At 22.7% G+C, this 12,113-nt stretch overlaps 1 protein-coding gene across 1 annotated transcript in view; it reads left to right on the top strand.

The window, feature by feature from the left end:
• Nucleotides 1–12,113, top strand: part of LOC100206908 (guanine nucleotide exchange factor subunit RIC1) — a 97,279-nt gene that overhangs the window by 68,952 nt on the left and 16,214 nt on the right. Inside the window, exons 17-23 of the mRNA XM_065801324.1 lie at nt 2,328–2,440; nt 2,510–2,638; nt 2,713–2,803; nt 3,149–3,276; nt 3,525–3,571; nt 6,492–6,616; nt 6,794–6,936. Coding sequence (XP_065657396.1) covers nt 2,328–2,440; nt 2,510–2,638; nt 2,713–2,803; nt 3,149–3,276; nt 3,525–3,571; nt 6,492–6,616; nt 6,794–6,936 — 776 coding nt within the window. The remainder of the gene's footprint in view (nt 1–2,327; nt 2,441–2,509; nt 2,639–2,712; nt 2,804–3,148; nt 3,277–3,524; nt 3,572–6,491; nt 6,617–6,793; nt 6,937–12,113) is intronic.

Here is a 12,113-nt window from a genome sequence, read left to right as displayed (position 1 = left end):
ATATATATATATATATATATATATATATATATATATATATGTGTGTGTGTGTATATATATATATATATATATATGTGTATATATATATAGATATATATGTATATATATATATGTATATATATATATATATATATATATATATATATATATATATATATATTTATTTAAACAACTTTAAAATGTATTCTACACAATAGAGTGCTCAATGTTCTTACACAATAGAGTGCTCAATATATATATATATATATATATATATATATATATATATATATATATATATATATATATATATATATATATATATATATATATATATATATATATATATATATATATATATATATATATATATAATATAAGGGTGTCCCAAAAAAAAGCGATAATAAAAAAAAAAATTCTTTAAAAGTTTATCATGTTGGGTCTCAAATGAAGCGAAATTATATGAAAGTTTTAAAAATGATAACTGTATTATATAAAAATAAATATTTAAAATTTAACAGCATAAAAAAAGAAAGCGTGGACATGAAATAAATAAAGCATGTACATCAGTGTAATAAAATAAAGTGTAAATAAATAAAGCGTGTAAATAAATAAACCGTATAAATACATAAAGCGTGTACACGAAATAAATGTGAAAGTAGAAAAATAACTAAAAAAGTACTCCTCAATTTTTATTTCCAACCAAGTCATAATTTTAATACAATTAATAATTTCTGTGGGAATCTAATAAAATTTCGAGCTTTTGCTTTAGTGGTACCCATAAACTTGCGCACAGAATAAGAATCAAAACTATTTGATGCTTTTTTAAATGATATTTTAATATCTTTAATGTTTCTGCAAAGATTTTTGTTTTTTTTCATTTTTCTTTTAATAATAGCCCAGTACTTTTCATTAACTCTCAATTCTGGGCAGTTTGGAGGATTTTCTGTTTTAGGCACAAATTTCACATTATTCTTTTTATACCATTCCATAGCTAGTTTACAATAATAAATTGAAGCTAAATCAGGCCAGAACAAAGGTCTGTTATTGTGTGATTTAATGAGAGGTAAAAGGCGTTTTTGTGAACATTCTTTAACATATATATGACCAGAAAATGTGGACTGAGAAGTATATAGTGCTAATTTTTTGCCACAACTGCAAATAGCTTGCCAAATCAAAGCTTTTTTAGCGAACTTGTCATGTTTTGTGTATTTAAATTTCTTATCTGCATTTCCTCTATATTAGGCAATATAATAAACAGCACCAGGGATTTGTTGGTGATCGTACTTGATATAAGTTTCATTGTCTTCAATAATACAGAAAGTTTTAGAAATAAAATTGTCATACAACTTTCTGTTGCGGGTTCTTGCACTTTTTTGTTGAGTTTTAGAACGGTTGGGCACTTTTTGTGCTTTGAAAGAATGAAAACCATGTTTGTTTCTAACTTTTGCAACAAAACTATGAGAAAATCCATATATTTTTGTGCATTCCCTTAGTGAAAGGCTTGGGTTATTCTTAAAACTGTTAACCAGTTTTCTAACTTGTTTTTATTACTTTTATCTTAAAAACCTTACTTTCTTCCACCACTAGATTTGCGTTTGATCGATTTTGTTTGAGAAAAGCGTTAAATAACACGACTAACGGTGTATGGATGTATTTGCAAATGATTTTGCTATCGAATTGTAGCTTCTATTAGGATTTTGTAAATATTTGTTCATAATTTTTTCTGTTATGTTTTCTTCTTTTGTCATTTTTAAAACTAATTTCAAGTTAAATCCAAAAACTAACATATTTTTTTGAAACCACAACATGTTGTAAGTAAAATACGAAACAATTAAAAAGATTTTAATACAACCACTGAAAAAAAATGATATGCTTAATCTTTCACATTTATTTCGTGTACACGCTTTACTAATTTTTTTGAAAATATTTTTTTCCAATAAATTTTTCATAGTATAATTATCATTTTTGAAATTTTCATATGATTTTGCTTCATTTGAGACCCAACATGATACACTTTTGAAGAACTTTTGTTATAATATTAGGAACTCATATTTTAAAGTGTTTTAGGGGACCCCTCAAAATAATTTTTATTCAAAAAATTTTTAAAACCGGCATTTTTTTGTCATATTAGAATACATTGAGAGGTGTCAGCATATATTTTTTCAAAAATGTTGTTTTTTGGGACACCCTAATGTATATATATATATAATAAAGGTATATAATTTTGTATAAAATTAATAGGATATATTTGTAGTAAAAAAAGATTTTTTTCATAAAGTTTAGTAAAAAAAGATTTTTTTCATAATGGACTAAAAAAATATTATAGTTTTTTTTACCTCTTTAAGCAATTGATATGCAAGAAAATAGTCATGAATCTCCTTCTCTAATTGCAAATGTAGCTGGGAGGTTGCTGATGCTTCAAAAAGAGAAACCAGATTTAGAAAGATCTCCAAAAAAGGTTTGTTCTGAAATTTTCTATATATTTTTTAAACAGTTATATCTTATTTTTTTTATTTAACATGTTTAGATTTATTATTTACCACCATTGTGTTTGGCATCTTGTGTAGAAAACTTCTGGTACATGGTCAATCCCAAGTCATCAAAACAACATCTAGCTGAAACACTGTGGCTTGGTTGCGGTTCACAAGGAATGCAGGTTAGTATTTTATATGCTTTTTAAAAACATTTTCTTTTCTTTTTTTATTTTATTAATTTTTTTAAATTTATTAGGCATGGTTACCATTATTTCCAACTTGTGGACCACTTGTTTTTTTATCAAAAAGAATTATGTTGCGTTTTGATTTGCAACTTTATCCTTTAGGTAATTTTTTGATTTGATTTAGTTAAGTTTTGACGCCTGGATATGCCTGGAATTTAGAGAGATTAATTCAAGATTTAGAGAGATTGATTCAAAAATTTAGAGAGATTGATTTGACAATTTGTTAGAAATATCTTTAAAAATATATTCTGGGCCAATTCTGAGGTAAGAACAAAAACTACCAATGAAATAAGGTAATAAACCTAAGTTAAAAGTATATATATAAAAACTAGTTGAAAACAAGTACTGTTTTTTTATTTAAAAAAAGGGAGCAATAGTGAACATATCACTGGTTTTATCGTTTTGACAGCTGAGTTTGTTTATTTTAATAACTATTTTCATATATAGCTGTCCTCTTTGAAGATGCTGTAATACTTGGAATCGGTTGTGAAAATCTTGGAGTTTTTAATGAAGAATTAATGTCTCCTATTCAAGCAGGATCAAGTCTCTTGCCATATTTTTCATTAGAAAAAACAGTAAAGCGTTTTTTTCAAGTTTCTTTTTTTTTTCTTCTTGATAACCCAGCTAAGAGACCAGTTTTCCTATTTTTATTTTAGCAGAGTTTTTGTTTTCTTTAAATATTTTTTTATCTCTTAGTGTTATTTCTAAGTTATTAGTTTGTTTCTTAGGTGTTTGTTGCATAGTATTGCTGTTATTATGTATTTTTTGCATAGTATTATGTTTAGGACAAAAGTTATTTTCTTATATATATATATATATTTAGACTCAAGTATATCTACCACAAATTCTTAAGCACCTACTCAGGCGAAAGTAATTTAGTTTTTATTTTTATTTTTTAGTTATAGTTTTTATTCATATTATTTATCCATCTATTTTTTTAAATTTTCACTATTTTTTGTTTTTTTTGTTTTTGTGGATTTCAACAGAAATTTTTTTATATATTTTTTTATAACATTTTTGATAACTGCTCTAGATATATATAAATGAAATTTGTAGATAATTTTTCAATTTTTATTATACAAATTATGTATTTTTTATAGTGAGCGTTTTTTAAAAAATATATATATATTTAGATTTTATAAACTACAATTTTTTTAGACAACAGTAGTCTTTTTTTTTTAAAAAAAAAGTGACAAATGTTTTTGAATGCCATTACAACTAAACAACTTAGATCTTTACTATTATTGAAATGCATTTAAAATCACAGTATTTAAAATCACATTTAAAATATTTTTTTATTTAAAGATTATAGCTGTTTTAGTACTTTCAATAAAGTTGAAAAACCTATATCAGCTTAATATACAAAGCTTTATTTAACAAAGTTTTAAAAAATTGGAAATTATTTTTTCGATGTAAATATAGTTTACTTTTTGTACAATCAATAGTGTTTTTACCTTTTTTCTGATTGTTTATATTTTTGCATTTAAAATTTTTTTTATATTTTTTATAATACATAAGCAGATGAAAATAGATGTCAAAGTTTGATGTCACAATATCTAACAAGGCCCTATCATACACTTAAAATTGTACTAAAGTATGTTTGGTGTCAGTTAGAAGAGAATACTTGCAGCAATTTGGAAATACTTCATTAAGAACTATAATTCTAACGAATTTAACTTCAACAATTTGTGCTAGATGCTAACAAATTTTCCTTTAAATTGAAAAAAGGGAAAAGTGAAAAAATGATTCATCTGGTGCTTTTAATTTTTCATACCTGTACTGTTCAAAATGCAAGCAAAAAAAACTTCATATAGCAGTCAAGTTTTTTTTGTGTTGCAAATTTTTTAACTGTTTTTGGTGTGATCAAAATAAGCTTTTCAGCATTTAAAGATGGATCAAGAGCATAATCATAAAATAATCAAGAGCATGTTACTGTTCCAATTCTGTTTCTGGAATGAAAGAAAAACAAAAAACAGATTTTTTTTAGGGTTTTCTCTGAAACAGACTCACAAAACAGATAATTTTTTGTGTACATGGATAGATCGCAATTTAGTTAAATCAAGTTTAGTTGGAATATTAAGCAAATGTGCCACTTTCTACACCATACAGCTATGGCTTGATGTATTAAAAAACGATAAACAAAGTAGATAGGATCAACTTTAAGTGATTTTTTGCTATGGCGTTTTGGATTGGGTGATCATTCATATGGTAGATGGCCATATTTATCAATATGGCCATCTACTATATGAATGTATGATTAAAGAAGGCATTGATGTAGGTGGTGAGTTTCTATAGATCTGTATGAATAATATATTGAATAGCTTTTCTTTCAAATGTTTTTCTTGGATTAGGCTCCGTTGCATCAAGGTCTCCCTATTCTTGGTGTAAAATCTCTACAAATGATTTTGCAAACCAAGCCATATCAGGGAAGTTAAGCATATTGGAGGATTAGATCCAATGCTATTAATTATCAGAAAGTTTAATTATTCATTTAAAAAAATCAAAACACTTGACAGCAATTTACTTTTGTAAAACTTAAATCTAGATTTTCCACATGAAATAAAATTTTTTTATATTACAAATTATGATTTTGTACTTGTTAAAGTTACTAATAGGCTATTTGATTGTTTATAAATCATTCAAAGCAACACTTGTTCTTTTAAAATTCATACGAGTAGTTCAAGACCTTTAAACATCAGACGGGTTCCTGTAATTATCAAAAAAATAGTTCTTCAAAAGTATATTATGTTGGGTATCAAAAGAAACGAAATTATATAAAAACTTCAAAAATAGTCATCATTTTATAAAAAATATTATTTCACTGTCTAGAGAATGACATTAAACTAAAAATATGCATTTTTACAAAAAATTTTAATATAATTTTTTTATAAGTTTTTTATAAAATTATGATTATTTTAAAAAAAATTTGTATAATTTCGCTTCTTTTGAGACATAATATACTTTTGAAGAACTTTTGTTTTAATAATCATAGGGACCCGTCTGATGTTTAAAGGTCTTGAACTACCCCTAAAAATATTTTTTTCCAAAAAATTTTTATTTTCAGTATTATATAATATCATTACGTTTTATTAGAACCTTCAGTCTTAGAGAGGTAAATATATATGTACCTTAGAGAGGTAAATATAAAAATAAATTATCTGCTGGAGCAAAATAAAGTCTAATAAATCTGTCTTTACACCTTTTAAATTATTTACTTTTTGATCTTTCAAATAATGCCTGTAGTTTATAGAGGTTATCAAGTTTCACTTAATAATGATATCACTAAATAACTTGATTATAATACCATTAAGTAATATAATAATCATAAAATCACTTGATTATAATAGTATAAATATAATAAGTATATTCAATATTAAAATCTGAATTAATTATAATTACATTATTTATGTGACAGCGACTTTATTAAAGCAACAGCTTTTTAGTTTTTTCTATTTAGATTTGTTCTTTGTTTTTGTATTTAACAAGAACTTTATTTTTCATTTCAAGAATTTTTTACATATAAATTTATATTATTTATAAATTTATATGTTAAAAAATTACTTGTATTTCTAAATACATAGAAATACAAGTAGGATATTCAAAATAAGAGTATTTCTGATAAAAAATAGTCAATTTGCTATATTTGTAACTGTTATATTAATTTATTAGAATTTTTTAGATTATAATAATTATTTATAGATTACTTTTAATTAATAAATAGACATCAAAAAGAGATTAACAAATATATGTTATTAATAAAGTTTCACTATATTAAAATTAATTTTTTTAGTTTAGGTGTCCATGCATTAGATATAGCAAGAAGTTGTACAGGTTTGCCTTATTTTGCCCATGTTCTTGAGTTAATGTTGCACGAAGTTCTAGAAAAAGAGGCCACAGCTTCCAATCCAATACCTGGTGAATTTACTTATTTTAATGTTTTTTAGTTGTACTAAAGTTTTTTCTTGTTAACATAATTAGGATTTGAACATCATGCACCACCGTTGTGTTTATTTTTTTTTTTATATCATTTTATGAATTTAAGAAGTCACTTGATTGTTGTACCACAAGAGCATTATCCTTTGTTTTATTTAGATCCTCTCCTGCCTCGTGTTGTTGCTTTTATTCAGGAGTTTCCAGAGTTTTTAGAAACTGTTTGTCATTGTGCTCGTAAGACTGAAGTTGCATTGTGGCCACATTTATTTTCTGTTGTAGGAAATCCAATCAACCTTTTTAAGGTAATTTTAAGTATTTTAAAGTTTTTTAAAAGTTTCATTAGTCTTCATGAAATTTGTTGATAAAAAAACATTTAATTTAGGCTTCAAAATAAGTAATTGAAAAAATAATATATATTGAAAAAATTATATTGTTTTAGCATTCTTGTTTCTGTGCTTAGCTGGGTGGACATTTCTGATCGTGCTTAACTGGGTAGACATTTTTTATCTTGTTCTTCAATATACACAATCTTAAGCATCTTTTCCTCAGGTTTAACACATTTAAGTTTTTCTTCTTCTACATTTACCCTTTTCTCCTGAAACTGACATCTTTTTAAATGCTGATACCCATTCATCTGCATTATTTTCTCAACATATTCAAACAACCTTAATCATTCCTTTTAAACGTTTCAAATATATATATATTTATATATATATATATATATATATTTATATATATATATATATATATATAATATATATATAATATATATATATATATATATATATATATATATATATATATTTATATATATAAAATATATATATATATATAATATATATATATCAGGGGCGTGGTGGCTCTAAAAAGCCCATGGGGGATTTTTATTAAAAGGCCTATATATGCGGGATTTTACCATATATGCTTTATGTAAAGGCCCATACGAAAATATATATATATATATATATATATATATATATATATATATATATATATATATATATATATATATATATATATATATATATATATATATGTATATATATATATATATATAATAACTGACCTTATTCTAATAAATCATTAATACAAACCGAAAAGTTGAGATAATACTATTTGTAATTAATAATATTGTTTGTAATACTTCAAAATAAAAAATGGTAACTACGCGATGCAGCGACCACGTTTATGTTTTGATTTTCTTAAAACACAACTTTACCGCAAGCAAATACGATTAGTATTTTATTGTTCGAAGAACATAGCCTAACACAAAATTAAAAATCAAAGATTTTAATTTTTTTATTACTATATAATGATATTTATTTTATTGTACAATAATATAAATTTTTTTAAATTATATATGATTTTTTTTCTGAAATAAATATCGAAAATCTTGAAAAATAAGAAATTCTTTTTATTTTATGAGAAAGTTCTTTTTAGTTTATGCTTTTGTTTAATTCGGTGTTTTAACTTTTTTTAACATTTTAGGATAAACTCGCAACAACTAAAATGCCGCTCTAAAAATGGTGCCGTTATTGACATAGTTTAAACATAAAAGTTTTTCTAATTTAGTTTCATTAAGCAGTTCATCATCCTTTTTTAAATTTGTCTGAGGACAGGGTATTGCGGGGTGATTTCTTTATTTACATACAATAATATAAACTGTATAAAAATAAAAAACTTTATTTATTATTAAAGAAGTTTATATCTGTTTCGAAAGGTTACAAAAATGCAAAACCTGAGTTCTATCCTTATTTATATAAAACTTAATTTAAAATTTAACACCAAAATATTTTTTATAAATTAATTAAAACGCAATACAATTACTATATAGTAATTGTATTGCGATTTAATTCATTTAAGAAAAATGTTTTGGGGTTAAATTTTAAATTAAATTAATTTAAGTAATAATAATAATAATAGCTATTACTATTGTTGGGTCTGCGGACTTTCTTAAATTTATTTTGTCAACATTACGATCGTTAAAAACCGATTATGGGTTCATTATTTTTCTCATGAAAAAAATATCATAATACGTTTTAAAACATCTACTTTGTTTTCAGAACAATATTATTATTATGCAAAATGCTAATATAATTGCGCTCAAAGTTAAAATCAAGTTTGAAATCAAGTGATTAATAAAATTTAATTTATGCTAACATAAATATTTTAAATGATTCTGGAATTTCTTTAAAATGTAGAAAAAATTAAAATTTGCCAAAAGGCCCATATTTAGATAAAAAAGTGAAAAGCCCATGCGGGAATCCCGCTTAGCCTCTGGGGCCACCACCCCTCTGATATATATATATATATATATATATATATATATATATATATATATATATATATATATATATATATATATATATATATATATATATATATATATATATATATATATATATATATATATATATATATATATATATATTATATATATATATATATTATATAAATATATATATAATATATATATAATATATATATATATAATATATATATATATATATACATTATATGTATATATATATATATATATATATATATATATATATATATATATATATATATATATATATATATATATATATATATATATATATATATATTATATAAATATATATATATATATATATATAATTTATATGTATATATATATATATCATACATTTAGGATTTAAGCGTTTTACATTTTTAAAACATTTGCGTGTGATTAATGATTGAATGGAACCAAAATTAACATATTTTGATTCCATTTGACCATTAAACTCTATTAAGCTCAAATCAATTTTTTTTTAAATCCTTTTTACTCAAGATTTTTTACTCATAAAAAGGCTTTTTTTTAGGGCATCTAAAGTCAAAAATCATCATTAATCAAAAAGTGTTGCTTTATTAGATACATTGATTAAAAGTTAGGGTTTGGCCAGGCAGTAATTGCATATGAAAGACATCGAAAACAGCAAAAAAATGAATTTTTAAAAAATTTTTTGTTTTTGTTTATCTTTGTTTAAAAAACTGTCTGCATTAAAGTATCTTTGTTTAAAAAACTAACTGCATTAATGTATTTGCTTCTGTGTATAAATTGACTGAGGGTTTCATTTTTTATTACATATTGAAACTTATTAAATTTTTATTAGTATAAAGGACATTTTTTATGGCAAGTTTATGTTGTTATAGAAATTTATAATGTTATAACACCCATTATAGAAATTTATAATGTTATAACACCAATTATAAGAAGTTTATAATGTTTATAACACCAATTATAGAAATTCATAATGCTATAACACCAATTATAGAAATTTATAATGCTATAACACCAATTATAGAAATTTATAATGCTATAACACCAATTATAGAAATTTATAATGCTATAACACCAATTATAGAATAACTGTATGAAACTAAAGGACTAGTATCAGGCCTTGTTTTAAATAAAAAATGGTTAATGCATTAACTTAACGCGATATTTAATGTCATAAAATTCTCTTTATTTTTTATTTTTTAAAGACATTAACTTTTTTAAATTACTATTAAATAACATTAAACTCATTTTGAGGCAATAATATTAATTGCCTCAAAATGAGTTTAATGTTATTTAACGGCTTTTTTATTATTACTATAAAGGAATGTTTATTTTCTTTTTCTTTTTTTTTTTTAAATATTAAAATTAGAAATTTTAAGAGTAACAATTAAAAAAATTACGTTAATTTATTTACTATATTTATTTAAAGTTTTTTAATTTATTATTTTATTATTAAAATTAGATCGCTGAATATATTGTTTATTAAAAAATAATTGCTGCAATTTAACTTGCACTATAAAAAAAAAAGTTAAGTTTTGTGCAAACTTTTGATGCAGTCGTTTATTTAAAACTTAATTTTGAGTAAAAAAAACATCTCTACGAAGGAAAACCGAAATAACATTTTTTCATTTTATTTGTTCTTAAAAAAAAACGAGTTTTATAGTTCTTCAAAAGTATATTATGTTGGGTATCAAAAGAAACGAAATTATATAAAAACTTCAAAAATAGTCATCATTTTATAAAAAATATTATTTCACTGTCTAGAGAATGACATTAAACTAAAAATATGCATTTTTACAAAAAATTTTATTATAATATTTTTATAAGCTATTTATAAAATTATGATTATTTTTAAAATTTTTATATATATAAAAATATAAAAAATATTTTTAGGGGTAGTTCAAGACCTTTAAACATCAGAAGGGTCCCTATGATTATTAAAACAAAAGTTCTTCAAAAGTATATTATGTTTCAAAAGAAGCGAAATTATACAAAAATTTTAAAAATAATCATAATTTTTAAAAAACTAAAAAAAAACGAAATTTATTTAAAGAACAAATACAATTTAAATTTGAACAATATTTAGTACTATTTTTAAATAGATTTGACAGTTAAGTTAAACCCAAGCATTAACTTTAATTTTAATTAACTTAAATATATTTTTTAAATCAAAATTAAATTGTATATTTTTTAAATGTAAATTAAATTATATATTTGTTTTTATCAGAATAAAATTATATATTTTTATTAAATTAATTTTTAACTAAATCATATATCTTTTACCAGAACGAAATTTTATGTTTACTTCAAGCAAAGAAAAAATAAAAATAAACTTTCAATTTTATTTGAATTTTTTTCATTAGTAAATATTTACTAATGAAAAAATTTATTATTTAAATTAATAATTTAAATTTTTATTTTGATACGCTTAAATCAAATATATTTGCCATTCAAACTTTTTTAACAAATATTTTTACATAAGCATCATTCCAAAGTTATTGTGACTTTTTTTTAAATTAATTTGGGGAGAGTGGGGCACCATGACACACTTTTGGTTTTTGCTTTCTAACAATTTTTTTAAAACGCTTTTTTTTTAAGCGATTGGTTTAATTTGTAGAATAAATTTATACCTACAAAATAAATTACCAAAATATAACAGGTTAAACTTGTGAGACTAGTTAAAGTAAAATTAGAAATTTGTTTCAAGGTACCCCATGGGTGGGGTACCTTGAAACAAATTTCTAATTTTACTTTAAGTAGTCTCACAAGTTTAACACTATGAGCATCATTAAAAAAGTAAATAAAAAGTATAAAACATAGAGAAAAAGCAGAATTTTTTCTTGATATATAAACAAAATAATGTTTATAACCCAAATAATGCATCCAATGGCCCAAATCACATTTCAGAAGACCAGATAATTTATTGTTTTAAATGTCAATAAATGTTTTAAGCATCAATAAATGATGGCTTTGTATCGAAATGGGAGCTCCTTGCGTTATATTTACGTAAATCTTTTTAAAATTGACTATAAATATTAAAAGAAATGATTTTTAAAATTGTTTATGACACAATGGAGTACTATTCTACAGTTTTAGGGCCCCCACAAATGCTGTATCAAGTTACCCCATACTTGCTAATAGAAAACAATTGCTTTATTTTTGTACCAACTAACT

This window comes from Hydra vulgaris, chromosome 07, assembly GCF_038396675.1.
Source record: "Hydra vulgaris chromosome 07, alternate assembly HydraT2T_AEP".
In the NCBI taxonomy this organism is placed as follows: Eukaryota; Metazoa; Cnidaria; class Hydrozoa; order Anthoathecata; family Hydridae; genus Hydra; species Hydra vulgaris.
Note: the sequence above shows the minus strand (reverse complement) of the source record. Positions and strands in the feature narration are given on the sequence as shown.